Raw genomic sequence first — 26,170 nt, 5'->3', positions numbered from 1 at the left:
CTACCATCTAATAGGGACTTATAGGTAGGTTGACTTAGCCATTATAATTAGCCTAACATGCATACTGATTTTACACAAAGCACAGTCCCTGGGACTGGTTAGCAGTACCCAGAGTACCATTAGAGTCGGGAAAACACCAGCAAAAAGTGACAAGTGGTGGCAAAGTCAGGGGGGCTCTTCAATCAGCCCTGTTGTCTCACAGAATGTGACTGAGTATAGTGGGTTGATAACTGTTAGAAATGTGGTCTCTAGTTGGCAGTGGTTTGCACCCTGTTCAAGTAGGGCCCTCACTCTAGTCAGGGTAAGGGAGTCACACAGTTAAAATAATCCCAGCTCTGGTAGCTTGGCACTATCAAGTCTGGCTTATCTCGGGCAATGTGTAAAGTATTTGTGTGTATGTGTGTATGTGTGTATGTGTGTATATATATGTGTATATATATGTGTGTATATATGTGTGTATATATGAGTATATATATGTGTGTATATATATGTATATATATATATGTGTGTATATATATGTATATATATATGTGTATATATGTAATCTCCATCCATACACGCATAAACCTGTAGATGCACAGACAATTTTTTTATCTGAGTAAAACAAGACCAAAACAGAAATCCAACGTACAAAAGTAAAGATGGGAATTTTGAAAGATTAAGTGTAGTATAGTGCTTAGAAACACAATACCTCCAATTGGTCCTACCACAACGACTTGACTGAGCTGCTTCCAACAGTCTGGTGCTACCCGTGAGGGAGGGCAGTCGGCCACGGAGACGTATAGAACTTGGAAAATGATAAAGAAACAAAGACATGCATGGAGCTGGTGAGGTGTTGCTGGAGCTGGTGAGGTGTTGCTGGAGCTGGTGCGGTGTCTGTTGCTTACTGCCACTGGGGAGGCGATGCATCAGCTCCTTACTGCTAGGCAGAGGATATGAGGCGTTGGTTCATCATGGTTGCAGGTGAGTCGATGCGGCTTTGGCGATGAGGCATTGGTTCTTTACGACAAGGCGGGGTCGATGAATCCAGCAAGTGAAAAACGTGAGGCGTTGACTTCAGTGTTGTGATCACGCCACAGATGATGCAGCGAAGTCTGGTGCCACAGACATTGGTGACACAGCACTCTGTAATCACACTGTGGCAGGACTTCGGAAGTACTCTGGCAGCCTTGGGACTGCATTGTAGTTCAGACGGTGACTGCCACTCCGGTACATGGGGCGGGGTCAGAACGGCACCAGTTCCAAAGTTCTAAATGTTGACACTAGTTTCTTCCTTGTTGCAACAGAACTCCTTCCCAAGGCCCCAGGAACTGGGTTTGGCATTACATGGCAAGTCAGGACTCGGCAAGAGAGCCCGGGTGCTGGCATATGAAGTCTTTGATGCCCCTGAGACTTCTTAACAGAAGGCAAGCTCCATCCAAGCCCCCGGAGAACCTTGGAAAGCAGGATGTAGAAATCAAAGTCTAGTCCTTTCACTCCCAGGACAGCACAACAAAACCGACAGAATGGCAGTCCCTCCTACATCATCCTGCTCTTCCTGCCAGACTGTCCTCAGTCCAGAAGTGCTCTGTGTGGTGTCAGAGGTCCAATACTTATACCCATTTCTGTCTTTGAAGTAGGCAAACTTCAAGGAGAAGTCTTTGTAGCGCACACAACCCTGCCATGGCCCCAGACACTCCTGGGGGTTTTAAGTCTGTTTTGTAGAAGGACAGTCACAGCCCTATTCAAGTGCAAGTGTCAGCTCCGTCCACCACTCTAGCTCAGGAAGACCCATCAGCCTGTTGATGGGCCATCAAGATATGCAAGGCACACCTCAGCTCCCTTTGTGTGACTGTTTAGAATGAATGCACAACCAGCCCAACTGTAATCATGATGCAGGTGTGTCTTTTCAGACAGTAGGAGGCACAGAATAGTTGAGCAAGAAAATGGCCACTTTCTAAAAGCAGCACTTTCAAATGTAAAATAAAAAACTTCACCAAAAGATATATTGTGAGTTCAGAGCTCCCAGTGGGAAATTACACTTAAGACACATTTCAAGGTAATTCCCATGTTATCCTATGGGAGAGATATTCCTTGCAATAGTGAAAAATGATTTTACCACTATTTCACTATGGGGACATGTAAAACACACTAGTACATGTCCTACCTTTGCAATTCCCTGCACCCTGCCCATAGCACTGCCTTCGGGGTGACATAACTATAGGAAACAGAAGGTTTGGTCCTGGCAAGTGGGTACACTTGGCAAGTTGACATGGCAGTTTAAGACTGCTCACACAAGCACTACAATAGCAGATCTGAGACATGTTTACAGGGCTACCCATATGAGTGGCGCAATCAGTGCTGCAGGCCCACTAGACGTATTTGATTTACAGGCCCTGGGTGCACAGTACACTTTATTGAGGAATTATTAGTAAATCAAATAGGCCGGTCATGGACAAACCATTCACCAGTACAATTTAGACTGCTGCAGTGCCAAAGTGCAGGTGCTCCCAAAGTGTCCAGAGTCCTAAAGCCAGCAAAAATAAAGTGCATCACACCTTCAAAAACAGAAGGCCAGAGGGATAGAATAAGTTTGGGGATAACCTTGCAAAAAGGACCACTTCCAACAAGAACCTAAAGTGCATTTGCAGCCTTACCCATGATGCTTGCTATATTAGCTATGTCACATTGATTGTCTGAATTGGACACAATGGCCCCTGTTCGATGGTGTCCCATGAAGGATGAGGAGAGTGTTGCATAAAATGGTGGCTCCTCTGCGCCCGGAGTCTGTGCTTTGTGTGCAAGTGACCACCGGTGTGCTAGAAACCCTCAGGGAGGCAGGATAATGAATTGTCTTCCTGAGTGCCTAAACATGACTGCCAGTGCTATTGGTGGTCCTGTTCCCACTATACCATTCTTGGTGCTGGGAAACAAAGGTAAAAACTGGCATAAAATGTTTAGAAACCCACTCACAAATACTGAAGCTATGTGTAGCTAACCTATAGTCTTGCACTGCAGAGTTCTTGGAATAAACCCCACGAAGGTGCACTTTGTGGGAATGACGAGCTTTTCCAAATGTAAAGAAACCTTGGATCCCAATGACTGCATTAGTGCCACTATTTGGGCTAAATTCCAGCCCTTTTGAACCAGTCTTGTACTTGATGCGCATTTAAGGGGTAGCTTTGAGCAAAGAGGGCATAGGGCAGAAAGGAGACTTATTGTCCATTTTCCATCAGCGCTTGCATCACTCTGGTCCGCAAAGTGGGGAAAGATCCCCGACTGTGCTCGAGCAGACAAAAACAATTCACTTAAATGCGGATGTTAAGATTTTGACAAACTCTTAGAAAAAAGACTGAGTAATGTCATTGCTCACCACATACAACCCAGTTTGGTTTTGTCTCAGGATAGGCCTCCTGTGATAATGAGAATTTTGTGACTTATCCTCTGACCGGTGTGGATTGTTGTGCACCCAAAATAGCCCTTTCATTGACAAAGAAAAGGCTTTTGATCGCATCAAACACAGGTACGTGTTCGAGTATTGTCTAACTTTGAAACAGGGTAGTGTTTGAGGAGCCCAACCACTGCATCAACCCCTAGTTGATAAAATCAGTTGTGGGAGGTTTTTAGCAGATGATTTCCAGGTTATAAAGGTTACCGGGAAGGGCTGCTCGCTGTCCCCAGTGTTCCTCCAGGCCGTGCCCCTGCCCTCTATCCCCATTGTTCTTCCTGGCCATACAGCAGCTGGCGGCAGCAGGCAGACAGGACACAAGTGGAGGGTATACGAATGCCTCAAATTAGTTATAACCTGGTCCATACACTCACCCTTTAGCATGGGCGACCAATGGAAAATGCCTAACACGAGCACAGGACATGCTAGGCATTCCATATGGAGAGGCTGAAGCCATTAGCAGTATTGAAATTGATGAAACCTAACTGGATAGCAATGCGTAGATTACTTAAATTGCCAAAATAAGAAAAGGAAGTTTGATTTACTGGAACAGGTGGGTAGCATCTGGAGTATGCAAATCTACTATTCAACTGTATCCTCGAAACATTTTCAGTCATTAAGATTGAATTCGAAGTACCTGACAAGAAAATTTGGTACCTCCAATTAACCACCTGCTTGAGTTCTGCTGCAAGTTCAAACCCATATGTTTTTAAGCCCTCTTCCTCCCCCCCTCCCCCCCCAGCCATAACTTGTGCTTTCGTCAAAGACGGAGCAATGGAGAAGGGTAATCCTCGGTCTAGTTGGATCTTTATCGATTCACTATTCTTGGTTCTACAGAACGGCTGCGTCAATGGAAAGTACCGATTAAACAGAAGAATGGATGGTTTAGGGGATACCGAGAAGCAGAGCTATGCAATGCAAGACTGAACGTATTCTCCAAGTTTTAACACATGTTGTTGTGGACAAGTCATTGCCAGTTTATTCTCAGCTCCAAAACACTATGGGAGGGTTGAGACTTCTCACACACATTCTTTGGTCTGCTGCTCCACAGTACATGAAGACACCTGCATGGGGGCACGACTTCCCCCGACCGCAGATGGCTTGCTGCTGCCCTGTCAGTTGCTACTTTATGTATTCGTTGGTAATGGCAGTCCAAGGACCTTCCAGGGAAGGCCAAATGACATAAGTAATGGGTTGACCAACGAGGATGTGAACATTTATAGAAAATGAATACCCACTGTCCATAGTAGAGGAAATATGGGGACACTTTTTTTTACCAGACAGATGTATACACTTATAGGGTCTTGAAAGACTAAGTACTGGTTAAGGTGGTGAGGTAGGCCTGGCAGATTTAGACAAATTATTCCACAGGACAGATTAAGTATTGGGGTAATTGTGTTATGAATCTAGTTATTTGTAGGTTTCATTTCTGTAGTTTGGAAAGCTTAATTTAACCAAAATTTACCACCAGTATAAATAAGGGGTCTTTAGGATTCTTAGTACGAAGTGATGTATCAATGACTCGCACCTGTTTGAGAATTAGGTGAGCTTTGCCTTACTAATTGTATCTTATTGTATTTGTTCCACGTTCCAGAGGAGATTTGTTGTAGAGGTTTGACGTGTGCTGTATACAACTGACCACGGTATCAATTGTGTAATGTGAATTAATATTGTCAAACATACTGCCCTAAATATCTGCACAGGGCTTTTGGCTAGCAGGATTGAAGTAGAACAGATTGCTCTTGCCCATGGTTTCTGAACGTTGCTGAGAGCTGGAGCTTTACTTTGTTTTTTCTTCAGGTGTGGCTACCAACATGACAATTACAAAACAGTTCTCCATTTTGTTGATCGCCAAGTGCAATATCCAACCCACAGAAAGAGATTTGAAGTGAAAACATTTGCATTTGTGTCAGGAAATGCTCGACTTGCAAGCCTGGTATGTTTTCTTTATTTTTATTTAAACAGTTTTTAAATTGGAATGTTGCTATAAAAGCATATTAACATAATTCAATGTAAAACTGAGGAAAGGAAATAAAAGGCAAACATACTTGCATGAGTGGTCTGATAAAGCTCAGCAGTTCACGGGGGGGGGGGGGGGGGGGGAGGTAGAAATTAGATATAAAATTACAGTGATCACTGATAGTCGGAGAGGACTGTAACAGTGTATGCTTCCAAAACATAGTATGATCTGGTAAGAGAGCAGTACGACACCTGTAAGGAATACAGATATACATATAACAAATGTAAAAATGTATCAGGGTTACAAGGAGAGGAACAAGAGGCATTATGTACAAGTAATACCTGTAACAGTATGCACAAATCAAGGTTTACTGTCGTACAAATGTCGCAGAGTCCCCCGGAATGGACACCTGCTGTGTATTTTGGAGACCGCTGAGGTAAAGGGAAGCTTAGTTGGCAGGTGAGGGAAAGATAGGAGTTTCTTGGTGTTGGGAACTTATGAGGGTTTATTAATGGGTGAGTATCAAGTTTACTCCATATCAGTATATGTTGTGTTTTCCCGGGGGAAGTGTTATAAGGCAAAGTTATCTGTGCCCCTTATATGTGTAATCCAGCTCAGCCAGGATCTAAAGGAGGTGGATGCAGTGTTTTTCCAATTGGAAAGGATGGACCTACAATCTGCTATTAATAGAATGTCTAACCGTAGGGTGCTGGTTTGGGATTTTGAGCTGTGGTCGAGAAATCCCATAATGATAGTCTGGAGCCTGCGTTTAGTCCAGGAACCAAATAATGAGGGGAGGAACCTGAAAACGTAATCCTAAAATGATACAACTGTGGTGCAATAAAAGAATAAATGTAGTATATCTCCATTCCAAAAAGCCAGCTCATCGGTCAGACCAACTTTATGGAGGCGAGAGAATGGGTCCCAAAAATTCTATGCAGGAGCCCAAACTTGGTTTGAAAGATTGCAGGTATGACTTTATGGAAGAAAAACGATTTTCAAATCAGTATCCAATGTTCTTAGGTTAAGGTAGTATTTTTAGGACCCATTTCTCAAGTATGCCTCGATTTAGGTGAGAAGAGGCTGGTTGTAGTAGTATATAGCTCCTTGAGACCTGGTGTCTGTCTGGCAACAATCCGCCTAGGAATGGAGGGTTCCTGATAGAGGATTGGTCTTGGATACACTGGACTTTAGGAAAATCATAAGTCTGTTGTCAAGGTTAAGTTGAATCTGCAATTTGGTGTAGGAAAGTGGGTTTCGGGCCCAATTGAGCTAAAAAGTGGATCCCCTTAGACTGTCATCCAATTAATCCGAGCACCTTGAATCTTAAATATGAGTTGTGTAAGGAAACTAGGTTAGAGCACCTAATCGAAACCGCTAGGGTTTTAACAAGGCCTGTTTGGTAGTTTGGAAGATGTGTCTGGCTGTAAGGGACGGTTTGTTTGGTGGCGAGTAACATGATGGGGTGATAATCCTCAAAGTGCTCTCTTCTCGAAACCAGGCAGGAGTGTACTCTGGTGGGGAATGAAACCACACAGAGCCCTGTTTGCCGTACAGGCTGTTTGGTATGACCTGAAATTTGAGGTTTACTCCACCAAGGAGAATAGGGAGGCAGTTTTTTAATCAAGATTCTTGGGTGTTTTGTCAGGTAAAGGTGTTTAAGAGTATATCTAGACTACGTAGAAGTCATCAGAGGGAGATCCTAGATATACAGTAGTTTACCATTTGTGTAATCATCATTGTAATCATCATTTTTGGAGTTTCAATAGGTCCCTGCTTTGTGGTGAATTTAGAGTTCCAGCTTTCAAGAAGATTTTGGACTTTCTGCAGGGTTAATTTCTCATTGTGCTGCAGTGTATCTATTAGGTCTGTGCCAAATTCTGTACCTACATATTTCAAATAACCAGTCTGCCATGCCATGATCTCCTATGATTTCTTTGGAGCAGATGTTATTCAGCCCCTTCACTTCGGACTTTTCTTTGAGTATATTCCACAACCCTAGCATAATTCTTGATAGTATTAAAGAGATTCAATGGATGGGTGAGCTTTGTCATAATCAAAATAACATCTGCACATGCTGCCACCTTCACTGTTGACCTTGAAAGTGACATGCGATATGGAGTTATTCTGGATATTATAGAAAAGCAATTCTAAGGAAAGGATAAACAAAGGGGAGAGGGCATCCCTGTCTGGCACGCTTCCCTAATTTGGAAGCTGTAGAGAGAAAACCACCTGCTCTCACCCTAGCGCTGGGATTACTGTAAAAGGCCATCACCTGTTTGTTTCCTCCGAGGTTGAATTTTGCTAAGGTTTGATTAAGAAAGACCCAAGAAACCTTATTGAATGCTTTTTCAGCATCTAGTGTAATATCTGCATTTTCAGAGGTCCATGCTTTTGCTCTTTCTAGTTTGACAAAGCAATCAGTTATTGACTTTCGACCTTTCATGAGGCTCTAGATGTTAAATAAGACTCTGGCATCTAAATTAATTAGGGAGATTGGTCTGTTCTATTTTTGCTACACTGGGTTCTTTGCTGTCTTTGGGGATTACAACTATAGTAGCTTCACTAGCTGATCCCGAGGTGGCACTAGTCAGCAAAGTGGTGAAAGAGGTCCAGTAACGAGGAAGCAAACGTCTTATAAACGTTTGCTGTAAAGCTGTCCAGTCCTGGGGCCCTGTTAGTCTTGAGGGATTTTATTGCGAACAATATTTTGTCTGTAAATATTGGAGTTGAGTTTCTGTATGCAAGATAGTTGGGGAAAGCTCAAGCTTCTCTAGGTAGGACCTGCAGGGTTCAAATAAGGTCTGAGAGTCATCATGGTAAAGATTTCTAAAATATTTCTAGAATATTTTGAGGATCAGTATGAATATTATTCAGTTTCTTTTATGGCGGTAATCTGTTTTTATTTGTGTTTCAGGTAGGATGCCGACATTTTTGCTGCTCTATTAGCCTCACAGAGTGTTAGGCTGTTGAATTTGTTAATTCAGACCCCTGCCTTTTCACTTAGTAATTTATTGTAATCATATTGTTTATTCATTGAGAGTATTGGTATCAAGATTAGACAGATGGCGATTCTTAAGATTTTTCATTTCATTTTCCAGAGAGCTTATTTTGCAATGTTCCTTTATTAACTTTGCTTTTAATGCCTCCCAGTAGGTACATGTCTGAAGTTGAGGGAAAGAGCTTTCTTTGACATAGTTAAGGATTGCCTTCTCGATGCGTGATTTATGAGCAGCATCTTTAATTGACTCATTGTTAAAACGTCATTGTTTTTTGGTTTGATTAACTCCCAGATTGTTAGTGATATACAGGAATGGTCTGAGATCAAGACTCATTAGGTGAGTATGAGTGCCCGAAATTAGTAAATAGTCAATTCTTGAATATGAAGAAAGGCATAGGTGTAGTTTTTAGTATTGGGGTGTTGTAATCTCCAGTAGTCTTTCAGGTGGAATCTGAGGCAGAGATCAATTAAGGTTTTGTGAGATTTGGAGGGATGAAGTATGGATTTAGATGTCAATCTAGAACTAGATCAATGGGTAGATTGAAATCTCCACACACTATTAGTTCATCGTTAGGGATATTTTTCTGAGTAGTACTCAGACCAAGAAGTCTGGAGAGTCAGCGTTCAGGCTGTAGAGGTTGAGATGCCGACTGCATTTGCCATTCTGGCTGAGTTTCGTGTAGGTTATTCTACCAGCATCATCAGCTGAGTGAGACTAAAGTTAGGTTTGAGTTATTCGAAACAATCGTTATTACCTCCATTTGTTTTTGTTATTTTTTTCTATGTAGCGGGTGAGCATGACTTCACTGATCCCTGTTAAGCGAGGTCACTTCTTTTTGACCAATGTTAGTTTCCTGCAGTAGTATAAGATTTGCCTTTTGCTTAAACAGGTCATTTTCAATTTTTTTATACTTAACTGGGTGACTTTGACTCTTGACATTCAGCAACATTATTTTTAGGCTTAACGAAGTTGTTAGCCATTATACGCTTCAAAACGTGGCAGAGTTCAGCATGTCAAGATCCACTTGAAGTGGGAGAGCTGAGACAGTTCTTTAGCATACAATTTTGACCAAGATTAGTTGGTGCATACTCAGCTTGAAATCTGATGATCATGAGCGACATGTCGCTTACACAGTCCTTGTAAAGTGGGAATGAGCTAAGAAGACACCTGTAGGAGGCTGGACTGGCTTGTAGTGAGTACCAAGGGGTACTTGCACCTTGCACCAGACCCAGTTATCCCTTATTAGTGTATAGGTTGTCTAGCAGCTTAGGCTGATAGATAATGGTAGCTTAGCAGAGCAGCTTAGGCTGAACTAGGAGACGTGTGAAGCTACTACAGTACCACTTAGTGTCATATGCACAATATCATAAGAAAACACAATACACAGTTATACTAAAAATAAAGGTACTTTATTTTTATGACAATATGCCAAAGTATCTTAGAGTGTACCCTCAGTGAGAGGATAGGAAATATACACAAGATATATATACACAATAGCAAAAATATGCAGTATAGTCTTAGAAAACAGTGCAAACAATGTATAGTTACAATAGAATGCAATGGGGAAACATAGGGATAGGGGCAACACAAACCATATACTCCAAAAGTGGAATGCGAACCACGAATGGACCCCAAACCTATGTGACCTTGTAGAGGGTCGCTGGGACTATTAGAAAATAGTGAGAGTTAGAAAAATAACCCTCCCCAAGACCCTGAAAAGTGAGTGCAAAGTGCACTAAAGTTCCCCTAAGGACAAAGTAGTCGTGTTAGAGGAATAATGCAGGAAAGACACAAACCAGCAATGCAACAACTGTGGATTTCCAATCTAGGGTACCTGTGGAACAAGGGGACCAAGTCCAAAAGTCACAAGCAAGTCGGAGATGGGCAGATGCCCAGGAAATGCCAGCTGCGGGTGCAAAGAAGCTTCGACTGGACAGAAGAAGCTGAGGTTTCTGCAGGAATAAAAAGGGCTAGAGACTTCCCCTTTGGTGGACGGATCCCTCTCGCCTTGGAGAGTCGTGCAGAAGTGTTTTCCCGCCAGAAGGACGCCAACAAGCCTTGCTACACGCAAATTGTGTGTTTGGCGTTTTTGGACGCTGCTGGGGCCCAGGAGGGACCAGGAGGTCGCAAATTGGACCTGCAGAGAGAGGGGATGTCGAGCAAGACAAAGAGCCCTCATTAAAGCAGGTAGCACCCGGAGAAGTGCCAGAAACAGGCACTATGAGGATGCGTGAAACGGTGCTCGCCGAAGTTGCACAAAGGAGTCCCACGTCGCCGGAGACCAATTTAGAAAGTCGTGCAATGCAGGTTAGAGTGCCGTGGACCCAGGCTTGGCTGTGCACGAAGGATTTCTGCCGGAAGTGCACAGGGGCCGGAGTAGCTGCAAAGTCGCGGTTCCCAGCAATGCAGCCCAGCGAGGTGAGGCAAGGACTTACCTCCACCAAACTTGGGCTGAAGAGTCACTGGACTGTGGGGGTCACTCGGACAGAGTCGCTGGATTCGAGGGACCTCGCTCGTTGTGCTGAGAGGAGACCCAAGGGACCGGTGATGCAGCTTTTTGGTGCCTGCGGTTGCAGGGGGAAGATTCCGTCGACCCACGGGAGATTTCTTCGGAGCTTCTGGTGCAGAGAGGAGGCAGGCTACCCCCACAGCATGCACAAGCAGGAAAACAGTCGAGAAGGCGGCAGGATCAGCGTTACAGAGTTGCAGTAGTCGTCTTTGCTACTATGTTGCAGGTTTGCAGGCTTCCAGCGCGGTCAGCGGTCGTTTCCTTATCAGAAGGTGAAGAGAGATGCAGAGGAACTCGGCTGAGCTCATGCATTCGTTATCTGAAGTTTCCCCAGAGACAGAGACCCTAAATAGCCAGAAAAGAGGGTTTGGCTACCTAGGAGAGAGGATAGGCTACTAACACCTGAAGGAGCCTATCAGCAGGAGTCTCTGACGTCACCTGGTGGCACTGGCCACTCAGAGCAGTCCAGTGTGCCAGCAGCACCTCTGTTGCCAAGATGGCAGAGGTCTGGAGCACACTGGAGGAGCTCTGGACACCTCCCAGGGGAGGTGCAGGTCAGGGGAGTGGTCACTCCCCTTTCCTTTGTCCAGTTTCACGCCAGAGCAGGGCTAAGGGGTCCCCTGAACCGGTGTAGACTGGCTTATGCAGAACTGGGCACCTCTGTGCCCAACAAAGCATTTCCAGAGGCTGGGGGAGGCTACTCCTCCCCTGCCTTCACACCATTTTCCAAAGGGAGAGGGTGTCACACCCTCTCTCAGAGGAAGTTCTTTGTTCTGCCATCCTGGGCCAGGCCTGGCTGGACCCCAGGAGGGCAGCTGCCTGTCTGAGGGGTTGGCAGCAGCTGCAGTGAAACCCCAGGAAGGGCAGTTTGGCAGTACCAGGGTCTGTGCTACAGACCACTGGGATCATGGGATCGTGCCAACTATGCCAGGATGGCATAGAGGGGGCAATTCCATGATCATAGACATGTTACATGGCCATATTCGGAGTTACCATTGTGAAGCTACATATAGGTAGTGACCTATATGTAGTGCACGTGTGTAATGGTGTCCCCGCACTCTCAAAGTTCAGGGAATTGGCTCTGAACAATGTGGGGGCACCTTGGCTAGTGCCAGGGTGCCCTCACACTAAGTAACTTTGCACCTAACCTTTACCAGGTAAAGGTTAGACATATAGGTGACTTATAAGTTACTTAAGTGCAATGTAAAATGGCTGTGAAATAACGTGGACGTTATTTCACTCAGGCTGCCGTGGCAGGCCTGTGTAAGAATTGTCAGAGCTCCCTATGGGTGGCAAAAGAAATGCTGCAGCCCATAGGGATCTCCTGGAACCCCAATACCCTGGGTACCTCAGTACCATATACTAGGGAATTATAAGGGTGTTCCAGTAAGCCAATGTAAATTGGTAAAATTGGTCACTAGCCTGTTAGTGACAATTTGAAAGTAATGAGAGAGCATAACCACTGAGGTTCTGGTTAGCAGAGCCTCAGTGAGACAGTTAGGCACCACACAGGGAACATATACATGCACACCTATGAGCACTGGGGCCCTGTGTGACAGGGTCCCAGTGACACATACATATAGGCCACAAACCTATGAGCACTGGGGTCCTGACCAGCAGGGTCCCAGTGACACATAACAAACATACTGAAAACATAGTGTTTTCACTATGAGCACTGAGGCCTGGCTATCAGGATCCCAGTGAGACAGTGAAAACAGTGACAAACACCCTGACATACACTCACAAACAGGCCAAAAGTGGGGGTAACAAGGCTAGAAAGAGGCTACCTTCTCACAACACCGTGGAAGCAAAATATAAGAAAATATAATTGAAAGAAAATGCCTGCAAAAACACTTCAAGAAGGGCCTAAAATCACCCACCCACAAAAGCTAAATAGGAGATGACAACTAGACTTCAGCCCACGGTCACAAGACCCGTAAGACAGTAAAATTTTGAAAAAAACTATTAGAAGGATTTAGTATCAAAACAGTATTATACGTGAGCTTAATCGTACATAAGAAAGCTGGGCTATAAGGAGCAGTTTCCTATGAGAACATCCTAAGGCAATTTTATAGGTCAATGGGAACATCCTTGTAGGTCACTGTGTAACAGTGCGGTAAGCACATAAGTAAGGGTATGTAGAATGAGTGTCTGGTAGAGCTCCTAAACAGTTAAGCAGAGGAGAGTGAGCTGTGGAAGTGACAAGCATGTACAAACTATAGCTGAGCTATCAACTTGTAGTTAGACTAGATTCACAAACAAGGTCACAAATAATCATGTTAGTCAAAATGAACCAAGAAAGACAGAAGGAACAATCCAACCTGTCAATAAATGATGTTCGGGCCAACAAGAGACACTTGCATGTAACAAAACCACAATGTCAAAGTTTACATTTGTTGGATCCTGAATGTAGGGCTTCCATAGAGTTGTCCTGCCTTGATAATTAGAGGGCTTTTGCATCTGTGAAGATGTGGTGTTTAATCTTCACTAGTACTCTATCTTGCTGGGCCATCAAAGGATAATTGGAGATTCAGTTTCTTCAAGTAAGGACGCAGAGCCAGGAAGCCTTTTCCTTGTCTCAACGATTGCTTTGGAGTAGTCTTGCAAGATGTATATTTTGTGGCTGTTCCAGACAGTATGGTTATGGCTGCGCATGTAGTTGAGGATCAGTTCCTTGTGTTGGAGGTGGAGCAGTTTGTGGACGATCTGACAAGCTGTGGAATTGTTTGCTGGCTTGAGAAGGCATGCAAAATCCTTTAAGTTTATGCCAGCGATTGTGGAAGCCACTTCTCTAGGAATTTGAGACGAGGGCTCAAAGTCCTCTGGGATGCCAAAGATATGCAGATTGCCCCTGTGGTTCCTGTTTTCCAGCCCTGTGACCTCTTTATGGAGGCCCTTTGTGGATGATCTGAGTAATTTGAGTTTCTTCTGTTTTGGAGGATGTCTTCCATGATGCTGATTCGTTGTTCTGCATCTGAGTTTGTCAGTGATATTGCTGATGTTTGCCCTCATGAACATCAGCCAGCTTCTTTAAAATAGTTTACATTGTTGCACTGTCTGCTTTCCCCTTTATAGGAGACACTGGAACCAAGTGGTCACCTTTAGAGTGCTTTACAGAATCGTTTTCCGTCTTGGTGTAAGCATTGGAGACTGTGGGCACCCTTCGGGAGGACAAAATGCAGTCAAAATACACTGCAATTCCTGTTTGTAGCTAGCAGGTGATCTATGATTTAGTTGGTAGATGGTAGTTGCAAGCCGTTCGCTGGTGTAGAAGATGATGGTGAGAAAGTAGGAAGCCGCAGGCCAATGCATCTGATATCTCTGCATGAGTGCTGTTGCGTAGAAGTTGCTGGATTAGGGGCTCATGTCTTGCTGCTTGGACACTACTTAGACAGTACAGGCCACTTGCGCAGGCAATATTTGCACACCTGTTTGGGCCATTATGCCCCTGAGCATATATGCCTCAGAACTACTCAGCTAGTAGTAGGAAGTGAGGATTCAAAGTTAGTTATTTGAAGCGGTTTTGAACAATGCAACTTTATAACCCAGATTGCCTCACTAACATAGTCTGGTGTTAGACAAAGGGATGACCATGGAAGTCAAGTGTGGGCCGGAGGAAAGTCCGGACATCACGCTTGATGAACTTTCCAACACCATCTTGGGATCAAGCAAAATCGACAGGCTGGCACAAATCGGCACATCTATCCTTATTTAGAAAAATCCTCAATGAGTGACAGATACAATTGCGGATCAGTGGGATGTTTATTTTCGCTTCTTTTTTTTGTACCCAGATTTAGATTTGTTTAATGACAACGGAACCCTCTCAGGCACCATCTTAGGGTCAGGCATGCTACCATGGTGAGCATTCTGCAAGTTTGATACTGCTGGTCAGTGGTCATTGAGGCTGTGCAGGAGATGTGATGCACTGAATTGGTCTTGCATTAAGGTAGGAAAATTAGACTCTACCTTCTGGTAATGTGGTGCCTTCAGATTCGTAATGGCAGAATTGGCGGGATCGGCAGCAGCAACCATTTTGTCATAAAGGCCTCGAGGCTGGAGATGCTGCTGAGTTCTTAAAAAAACAAACCAATTTCTTGGTGTTGCAAGGAGGAGTTCTCCACATTATCGCATTCCTGGGACCGGAGTGTTTACTACCTGATATTCATTTTTTTTTTTTTTTTTTTTCTAGCTTATGCAATTATAATTTTCACTTCTATTAAGGAAACTGAGGGTGACTATTATGCTTCTTAACTGCATATAATAAACAGCAGCCAGTTACAATACAACCTCTAGTCCATAAGCAATCACTTGCTCCAATCACCAATGAGATAGTCTTATAAAAACTTGCACCTCCATTTTGTAATACTCCTTGTAAATGGAGCTGTAATTGTAAGGATGAGAACATCTTTTGGAACCAAACCATGTCCAAACTGAAGAGCTCCTCCAACCCTCTCAACCAGAGCTCAAAGCAACTGCATTTTCCAGGGAAGCTTGATACACTACAGACTAAGGAAGAGTCAGTCTTCACAAAGTGCCGGAAAACACCAGTTCTAGAATCCTGATGGAAAATCAGTTAACCTTATGTGCGTTTCTGACAGTTTCCTGTGAAATCAGAAATACAAGCCATAACATATATACGAATGATAGGTGTTATGATCACAGATAAAGATCATATACAGGGTCGGAATTCAATATACAAACACAGAAGTAATTTTAGATTTACACTTTTACCTCCCATTTGTGAGTGGAACAGAATCCAGTCCGGGTAGGGTAATCCTCTCCACGGTGTTAATAGAATTGAAAATACTTATTGTGTAAGCTATGTTTTTATTCTATGTCCAGACCGGAGGCTCCAATTATTCTTCTTTAAAGGTGTGCTACCACCACTGATTACACATCCACAATTGGTTTACAGTAAAAAGCCTTAATGGTGGATTCAGATTACCAGATTGCTGCTTTCAAATTATGCTCTAGGCACAAGCTTAAGGGAAAGGATTTTGAGGCCATAGTTTCTCGGGCCAAGTGCGTGGCAAAAATGGAAATGTCAATACCAGCTCCAGCCAACACATCCATCCAGCTAGTGTAGTGACTGCCATGAGTCTGAAAGGTTTTTGCAAGGTAATGAGCAGCTATCCCTCAGGCTCAACCCGAAATTCACTGGTAGCAGCTTTATCAGTGTAAGGCATTGCAATACACACAAATTAGCATTATTGGGAAATGCTGGGTAAGACACTATCTTCGTATTACATTTTGTTCTCCTAGAGATAAAGGAAGCACTGTCTGGGGAGAAAATCCTGCCAGAGATCCAGAAATTGAACACTCGTACAAGAGATCAGACCCAGCAACATAGTTTGGCTGACAGCTGTTTTTGGACTTTAACATCCTGTATTGAAGAATCTGGCCTGAGGATGCTTGCACACGTGAATACCTCATGAGTTGACACACTTGTTGAAAAGCGAGCAGTAGTGTGTAATCAGTCGAGGGATGTCCCTTGGAGATGGCACATCGATAATTAATGGATCTATAAACCAGATCTGAAGCTGCTAATGAAGAAAAGAAGTTAATTACCAGGCTGACATCATCCCAGCAGGATCGTAATGCCCTTCGTCTCACCACTGAACCCATACTCTCCAAATTGAGGCATAGTGCTTATGGGTACCTGTAACCCAAGCCTGGTTGATATAGGTCGAAGCTTGTTGAGAAATGACTGCCACCTGCTGTTTACCCTAGAAACGTTCTAGACAAGTAGCCTGAGCTGTTCTGATCGGACCAATTGATGTGGAATTCCCACTGCGTCCAGCAACAGGTTCCTACTAAATGGGACCAAGAGGTTTTGCAAGACCTTTCTAGAGCCATGGGGAACCACAGCTGTGTTTTCCAGAATGGAGTCACAGGCATGATCTCAGCTTTGGGATGACACAGTTGAGACAGGACTCTGGGAATCATGCTGAATGGAGGAAAGGCATTCCCTAGTTGGAGGGACCAGTCCTGTAGGAAGGCATTGGTCCCTGGTGCTTCTGGATCCTGTCGCCAGGTGAAAAATTGAGGAATCTTCCAATTGAGTTGAGAGGTGAACAGATCCACTGAACAGTCCCCACCTGCGATGTAGACTTGAGAAGATCTTCAGGTGAAGACTCCAGTTGCTGAGGTCATGGACATAATGGGAGTGCCATTCCTCCACTGAGTTGTTCTCCCCAGGGAGATACGCTGCTATGACACATCTGATTTTGAAGGTAGAAGTGCCAAACCTTTTTGGCAGTCTTTACCAACAATCAAGATTTTGTACTGGTCAGCTTGTTGACGTATCGAACTGCTGAGATGGTGTCCATCCTCATCAGTATGCAACAATCAGTTCATTGGGAGGGGGGGGAAGGCTTTTGATCACAAAGGGGCCTGCCAGAAGCTTCAGACAGTTGATAAGGAGTTGAAGCTTGGTCTCTGACCATTGCCCTCCACCTCCCAATGGAAGGGGTTCCACATCTGGCTCCCCAACCCCATTTGCATGGCATCCAATTCCAGAAAGATGTCCGGGGAGTTGCATAAGATTGCTTTGCCATTCTAGGCATCCATGTGTTTGACCAGGTTTACCTTTCAGAGGAGGCCAAGATGGAGGTGACCTGGTGGCTCAGAGTATGAAAGGCCCTTCTGCAGATGTTGTATTTTGAGAGTTTCTGTAGAGCCCTGTTTTGTGTGATGACAGGTACAGCCCTATGCATGTGCAACTGTCAGTTTCTCCCACCACTCTGGCTCAGGAAGACCCATCAGGCTGGACCTCAGCTCCCTTTGTGTGACTGTCTAGAGTGACTGCACAAACAGCCCACCTGTCAGCCTGACCCAGGTGTGTATTCAGCAGACCGGCAGAGACACAGAATGGTTAAGCAAGAAAATGCTTACTTTCTAAAAGTAGCATTTTCAAACTTTCAATTCAAAAACCAACTTCACCAAAAGATGTATTGTGTTGAACTGGGAGTTCAGAGACCTTAAACTCCAAATCTCTGTCTGCCTCTAATGGGAAATTACACTTAAGACATTTCAAGGCAGTCCCCATGTTAACCTGTGGGAGAGAACGGCCTTGCAATAGTGAATACCAAATTTGGCAGTATTTCACTAGGACATATAAAGCACACTAGTACATGTCCTACCTTTTTAAATACACTGCAATCTGCCCATGGGGCTGCCTTGGGCGTACGTTAGTGAAGGTTTAGGGCTGGCAAGTGAGTGCACTGGCCATGTTGAAAATGGCAGTTTAAAACTGCACATACACTGCTTTGGCAGGTCTCATGTTTACAGGGTTACTCCTGCAGGAGGCACAGTCAGTGCCGCAGACCCACTACTAGCTTTTGATTTACAGCCCCCAGGCACACAGTGCACTTTACTAGGGACGTACTAGTAAATAAAGTATGCCAATCATGGATGAAACGATCACCAGTACAATTTAGACAGGGAGCACTTGCACTCTAGCACTGGTCAGCAACAAACAGGTCAGAAAAATAGGAGGAAGAAGGCATCAAGTTTGGGGATAACTCTGCAAAAAGGGCCGTATCCAGCACAGACCTCAACTCTTTATTGATATTGTGAATTCTTTGGGTAGGAAGAATCAATTGGGACAACACCAAACCTATCTGGAAGCCTAAAAATTCAATCTGTTGGGAGGGGACCGGACAAGATTTAGGTTGATTAATGACAAACCCCAGGTCCTGTAGGAGTTGAATTGTCAGACAGCGTGAGGGTCACTGTCTAAGGGTGTTGAGCCAAGAGAATCAAGTCTTTGAGGAAAATAATCAATCTCACCCCTTTGGCTCACAGATTTTCCACTATGGGTCTCATCAGCTTGAAGAAGGACCTAGGAGCCGGTGAGTATCAAAAATGGAGAACCTTGAACTTGAAGCAGCGACCCACCCAAAAGAATTGGAGTAATCTGCAATGAGGGGGAAATGTGTATCATGTATGTATCCTCCAGGACCAGGCGGACCATCTAGAAGCCCTCTTGAAGGATGTCTCGGAGGAGGTGAATATCTATCTTGAAATGCCTTTACACTATCCAGGTTGAAGGCTCTCAGGTTTAAGACCAGACCAGAATGGCCCCTCTCGTCAACCAAGAAAATGGTGCTGATGAAACCCCGGGGTTGAGGAAAAACAGAGCAGATGACTTTTTGCATGAGCACTTGAATTTCTTCTGAGATTACCTCTTGCTCTTGTAGGCAAAAGGACCGCTCCCAAGTGGGGCATGGTTGGTAGGAGGTGCTGTAAAACACCATTCTGTAACCCTGAATGGATTTGAGTACCCAAGGGTCCTGTGTCAGAATTTGCCAATTGTGTACAAATAGTTGTGTCCTGGTCCCCAGAATTATCCTGGAAAGAGGAATAACTCACCTGTGTAGCTAGGGTCCTAAATGACCCCATGTTGACCATTGTTGTATCCTCTACAGAAACATTGGCTTCCCCTGTGTGATCAGGTGAAATTGAAGCTATTGCCTGAGGACTGGTCTTGCCAAGAACCATGGCCGTGGTATGAGTCTCATGGGGAACCTTGGTAATATCCTTGGCCTCACAATCTGCCCCTAAATTGTCCAGCCCTTCCAAAAAAGGTTTTGCAGAAAACCTTTAAGGAGAGCTGCGCCTTCTCCAAAGTGTTGTACTTTGAGGCAAACTTACCTGAATCCCTAACAATAGGAACCCCAAAAAGGAGATCATGAGCCACAGCCCCTGCCTCCGAAGAGGCCAAGTCATTGAGTTTTGGGTAGCAGCGCATGAGACTGCATCACTCTGTGTGGATATGGCCACATTGGCGTTTTCCCAGTTGACAGATCATGCATTGTGCCCACCCTATCAAAGTCCGGCTTTATATACACAAGGGGATTCCTTGGCCTGAAAGGCCAACTCCAGGATCTTAATGATGGGTCTGGAAATGTCAAGGAGTTTGTCTTGGAAGTTACGCTAGGCCCTTCCTGGGGTCCTTAGTAAATTTCTTCATGAACCTGATCATGGTGGGATCCACCTTGAGTGTTACTTTACATGCATGGTCCGGTCTGGAGCATTCTGCGCGTAGTCTGGTGCAGACATCTTTGTCAAAACCCTAATATTGTCTTGTACGTATTAGTCGGCTTCTTGTGGGGTGGGTCCAACTGGATGATCGTGGGTAGACAATATTGTTCGGATTAAACACCTAAGGGGCCTTAGAACATGAATCTGTCTGGGGTCCAGAGCGTTGCCTTTTACAGGGCTCTGGTCCATCATCCCTATCACTGTACCCATTAGAGATGGTCTGTATCTGTAAGGTCGGAGGGCTTGAAAGGCTCATCAGGGTTAGTGACGTGAGCCTGGGGAGCGATGTAACCATGTTCCTCCCTGACCGCTGCAGATGGCTTTTCAAATACCTCCCATTTCTTAGCCTTACCTTTACCCTTATTTGGTTTCTCAAACCGGGCCTGGGGGCCTTAAGAAGGAGCAAAGGTGGGGGGAGAGCCAGGGTTGCTGACTGGCAAAGCCTTTAAAGTGGTGGGTGACATGGCCTAGAGTCCTAACCAGGACCTTGTTTACCAAATTCTGGATGCTATTATCTAGGGTACTGACCAGGTTCTCCTCCAAGGAGGTTTGCATGTCATCTTCATAATATTCTAAATCCTCAACCTACTGGTAGTCTTGGCCCTTAATACTCAGATGGGTAAACCAAGGCAAGCAAAGTGCCAATTTATGGTAGCTGGAAGCTACCGTTGGGGGTCAGGGTAGAAGCGGGGAGCAGTGTGGGGAGGGGAGCAGTGAGGAGCAGGCAGAGTAGTAACTGATAATGTGTGGACGGAGACGCCTGCCGAAGCACTCTAGGCAGAGCCTTTATGTATTTTAAAACCCTGGGCACACTCAGAGGCACCAGGGCATGAAGAGAGCCAAGAAATGATCAAACGGGCACAAGGAGGGCCAAAATCTTTAAAGAATGGGCCACTAGGGGAGAGGTGCACCGCTAGACTTAGTAAATGAACTGGCTGGCTGAATGAATGAGGTGCGCAGCTTCATGCATGTTCCTGCCCCTGAAGGGCTAGAAAAGTGACTGCTCCTCGAAAATGAGCTCACTTAAGTAATTAGCAGTAACAAATATATATGTCAATATAGCAGGGCGGGTGTCACTTCCCAGGAGGGAGACGTGCAATTCGCCTTCAGAACAGAGATAGGAAGCAAGGCACTATAAAGTACACAAGTAAAAGAACAATACAATTATCAGCACTTAACTGGCTGCGGAACAGCAAAAAGAGGATTAGAAAATGGAGGTGCCGTTATTATAGGACTGTTAATGGTGATTGAAGCATTTGACTACGTTATGGACTAGAGACTCAAGGGACATGTAGTTTTTTCCTTTGTATTGTTGTGATTGGCTGCTGTTTATTTTATGCGGTAAAGAGAAGTGGAATTGGAGCAGCTGGTCCTGACATAGAATTATTATACATCTGAAGCTGGTCTACTTCGAAATGCTTCCTTGCATTCTTGAGTATTTCTGGATTCTCCAGAGATCAGCTGAGCAATGTTGCATTAAACATTTTTTGTTAATCTAGTATTCTTGAGTTGATATTGCACTTTTGCATGCTAATGAACAGAGGCTTTGTGGTAGATACTGTATATTGTGCTGCACACTCAAGGCTGGTGCAGGAACAGGCAGGTGTTAGTGAGTGCATACTGCATTGTGCTCCCAGCTTCTCAGACTCACATGAATATCAGTTTCCCTAAATCTTTAGTGTAGATATCACTGTAGTGGGGGCAGCTAAACTGAGGAGAAAAGGTAGGTGTTGCTGCTGTACCCTTTACAAGAGCAGAAATGTTTTTTTAGAATTGACACAGGATTTGATTTAAGATGCAGCTACAAATGGTGTTTACATTGACCCACTTCAACTTGGACACATGCAATGGACAACAAAAGAACCCAACCTATAATATTTCCATCCTGTAATTTTTATAGGCACGCAACAGAAGGTCATCTCTGGCAATGTCTTAAACCAATTGTTCAGGAGGCTTGTACAAGTTTATAGCTATTGACACGGGTTAACAGGTGAAATATGTGGTCATTAATAATTTTTGTAACGAATATATTTGGATAGACCTAGTATACCCCTGACAAGACCAAATGCATTATTAATCATCCCCTCTCTTCCAGGGGTGGCTGCTGCCAATCAAAACTGTTGGTGGTGGGGGGGAATAAAGTGTGAATGTCAGTTTGGCCATCCTAAGATGGCCAGCCAAATGGGCGTGCACACTTTACTGTGTCCACCACCATTCCTCCTCCCTATGGCCCAGCCCTAGGTTACATGACGGTCAGAGAGACCGTGACAAAATGATGATAAAATGGTTTATCATTTTGTCACTGCCGGACTCTGGGCGGGGGGAGCAACACTCCTCTGCCAGTACGAATGAGCTGCCCCTGCCCCTGCTCCTTTATCTGGTGGTCGTTTGTTCTGTTTTTTATATATGAGGTAAGCTTGATTTAAAGGGGAAGCCAGCAGGACCTAATATATGAAATACAATTAGATAGATGGGAGGTACATTTTAAATATATCCGCCAATAATAAAGTATTTAACAGTAACAAACTTTAATTTATCTGTTATCACCAACATGATGTGAGTGCTGATAAATACAAGACAGTCTCCTTAGAATCCTTGAAAACCATTAACGTTGCATAATTGTCCTAATTATGCCAAGCACTCCAATTATCAAAGTTGAAAAGGCGTATAGCTCAGCACAATTTCCCAAAGTATGAACTTAAAAGTATGTTCCAAAGTGATCAGGAAAATTATAAAAAATAAAAAAAAAATTGCCATAGTGGACTTTTGTGAGAATAAGCAGGTAATGTCAAGAGATGGGATTCAGTATGTTAATCTGAGTGATAAATGTTTTAGCTGTCATGGCATTTTTCCTGTTTCCGATTAGAAAGTAGTCTAAAGTAGCTGATGGAAAGAGTACAGAACTGAGGTTGAGTGCAAAGTTAACGCAAGTCAGACTTCCAGGTTTTGCCGAAATTGTCATTTGACTTCTTATGCACCCTCCTTTTTATTGAAATCTTGTGTTGCTTAGACCATTATCATTTAAGAATATTTTGGGGACCAAAGTTCCAGAATTGATGATGTTGCATTACTTTCTGGGAGTACACATGCATTAGGGCTGGCTTTAGGGCAGTGCGATTGGTGCAGCCACACTGGGTGCTGACCTGGAAGGGGGAGGGGGGGGGGGCACATACCTGATGGGAGCACTGTTTACCAATACCTTACTATTTAAAAGCACCTGCTGCAGAGTGCCTTGTGTTTACAGCTTTCCTGCAGCAATAGAAATGTCAAAATTCTTATGATGTTTCTGCTAGAGAAATCTTTGTCTAGTGGCAGTTTTGACTCCCCATAGAGTAGCACACATGGTTAATGTGCCTCCTGCAAAGAAGAGATCTGTATTTTGTGTGGCTAGCTGAGTGGATTTGTGGACTGGCGCATTAACAAAAAAAAAATGAAATTCTGTGAGAGGAGGGGCACTTTTGCTGAGTGATGGTGAACCTGAGAAGGTGGGCATGGGTGGGGATGCCAAAAAAGATTCACACCAGGCATGGGTGGGGGTGCCAAAAAAGATTCACACCAGGTACCACCAGTGCCAAAGCCAGCCCTGACTCACATAATCGAATGCCACCCAAGTGATCACTTGGTCTGCAGCCATCTCTGCTTCAGGAAACACTGTTGGTGCTATCGAAGGAATATAATTGAAGGATGAATTGGATGTATGCATATGAGGGCAGATAGTGAAGGAAAAGTGATTGTGATTAAAATCTTGACAGATCCTTGAGTTTAAATCATTCAAATTAATAATTGCACCATGATTAGATCAAATTAAAAAAGGGCTTGTTGAAGGGTACTCATTTCAAGGTTGCCCTTTATCAACTTTATGGCTTTTTACAGAAAGAATTGTTAGCATTAACTGAATTCTTGGCTCAGTAAAGTCTCAAATAACGAAGTGATCCCTCTAAGGATATTTATACTACGTGCATAAAATTGCCCTATGATGTTTAGCTGGGGAGACTTGTTTGGTTTGTTTTGACAACAGATGAGGTATAAATTAAAAGAAAAAATAAACTTGCCTCCGTCCCTGCCGCCTCACGCTCCTTTTTCTGGTGTCCCAACATTCACTGCTGGGACATCAGCACAGGCTCCCCAGAAATCCTGGTGCTGCTTTCAAACAAAACTTTGCATGAAAGCAGCATCAAGATTGGTCTGAGCGGCAGTTACTGCTGCCCTGCGGTCTGTGCAGTTTCTCCAGCCTGGCTGTGTACACAGCTGGGCTGGAGAAACCCAAGTACGCCTGTGTGTTTGGCCGGCCTGAGATGGCCTGCCAAACACACATGCGCACTTAGATGCATACTCCCTTCTTCCTCCCCCTCCCACTGCTGTTGGCCCTGCGTCACCCCTATCTCTCTGTACTGCTGGCTGACATTGTTTTATTTGTCTGCTTCTGGCACAGCTCGTGGGACAACACTCCGTGGCCATAGCGAAGGAGTCGCCCCTGTTCTTGCTTGCATTAGCATATCGAAGCAGACAACTTGGATTTGTTAGTGCTTGTTGTATAGAGTATAAAGGAAATGAGGCATTAGTGGATATATGATGGAAAAACGCATGCGCCAACCACACCTGCCTGAACGCCATCGGAACAACGACCGCATTGTTTCCACGAATGCCTTTATCAGGCATGCATTTACAACTATTGTTCATTGTAAAGGCATGCCTAGTAAATGCATGTGTGGAACGGCGTGCATAGTTTTCGCATGCCATACTAAAAATACAACCACCTTGAGGCCCCCAAGCCCTAAAAAATAAAACTACCCAACCCCCCCCACCCACCAGGAGCTCTAAAACCTACCCGACACCCCCACTTGCCCTAGAAACTGACCCATCCCAAAAATAAAACTACCCCACCCCTAAAAACAAAATGTCCCGAACCCCCACCACACTCTAAAAATAAAAATACCTGACCCCACCCACAAAATAAAACTACCCAACTTCCCCACCTGCCCCAAAAATAAAGCTAGGCCTATAACCCACCCACCCTAAATAGACCCCACCCCAAAAATGAAACTACTTTGCCCCTAAAAACAAATTGACCCTGACCACCCCACCCCTAAAACCATGCCCTAAATACAAAATTACCCCTGCCCCTAAAAACAAAATAACCCCTGCCTTAAAAACCATAGTACCCCGACCCCCCACCCCAGCACTTAAAAAAAAAAAACACACCCCACCCCTAAAAACTATCCCAACTCTCTCCCAGCTCCAGTTACCTGACCTCAACCTACCTGACCCCCCCCCCCCCACCTGCCCTAAATACAAAATTACCCTGGCCCCCACTCCTAAAATCTGCCCCCCACCCCCACCCGGCCTAAAACAATATTACCCTGACCTACCCCTAAAAACATTACCCCAGCCCCTAAAAACCCACCCGCCCTAAATATAAAATTACCCCGACCCCCCCCACCCCAAATAACAAAACTAACCTCCACCCCCAATTACCTGACCGCGTCCTCTCCCCATGTGACTCCCCTTTTTCTCTGCCTTAACCACGCATGTGCCTTGTTCAGCATGGTTCCGCTTGTGTTAACGACGTTGTGGTTCCGGCATCGTTGTTGAGGATGTTTTCTGACATTGGCTGAGTTGTGGTATGAAAACAAAAAAAAAAAACTGCTTGGGTCGTGTATCCGTTTCAAGAAGAGCTGATTTTTCTTGTTTCGTTCATGTTCAAGGTTTTAACAGCGATCCTGGGTGATCTTTACCACTTGCATAGATAGGTGTCAGCTTCCATCACTCAAATTTACTGCGTTGCAAAGTGTAGTAGAACGAACACATGAATGCCTTTATTTTGGATTGATTAATTGATTCATAAAACTATAATCTTGATGAGCAACTGTCTCCTGGAAGCAACGGAATGCTTGGATTAATTCTGAGAGCAAAATAAATCTACAAATACACTCTGCAAAAAGGATCTGACTTCAAAATATCGCTAACGTTTGATTCTTAAAAGGAGCAAAAGCAGAGAAGTTGGTACAGCTGCTAACAATTTTTATGCATAGTACTCTCTCCGATAACTACATTTCTAAATGTTTTTTAGGAGAAATGTATTCGTCTCTCAACCCTTTTGTCAATCCCTTCCAGGGTAGCTAAGAAGGTACTAAAATCAATGCACCAGCTCCTAGCTAGACTTGACACTGTTTTACCTGATACTGGTTATTTCTTCTAAAGGAGTTATGGGCCATGGGGAAAAAATG

General features: G+C 44.3%; 1 protein-coding gene across 1 annotated transcript in view; it reads left to right on the top strand.

Annotated features, from left to right (window-relative positions):
- LOC138300331 (zona pellucida sperm-binding protein 2-like) overlaps positions 1-26,170 on the top strand; it is a 358,889-nt gene that overhangs the window by 274,017 nt on the left and 58,702 nt on the right. The window contains exon 15 of the mRNA XM_069239568.1: positions 5,228-5,363. Coding sequence (XP_069095669.1) covers positions 5,228-5,363 — 136 coding nt within the window. The remainder of the gene's footprint in view (positions 1-5,227; positions 5,364-26,170) is intronic.

Source organism: Pleurodeles waltl, chromosome 6 (assembly GCF_031143425.1).
Source record: "Pleurodeles waltl isolate 20211129_DDA chromosome 6, aPleWal1.hap1.20221129, whole genome shotgun sequence".
NCBI lineage: Eukaryota > Metazoa > Chordata > Amphibia > Caudata > Salamandridae > Pleurodeles > Pleurodeles waltl.
The sequence above is the reverse complement of the archived record's forward strand: the minus strand, read 5'-3'. Positions and strand labels throughout refer to the sequence as shown.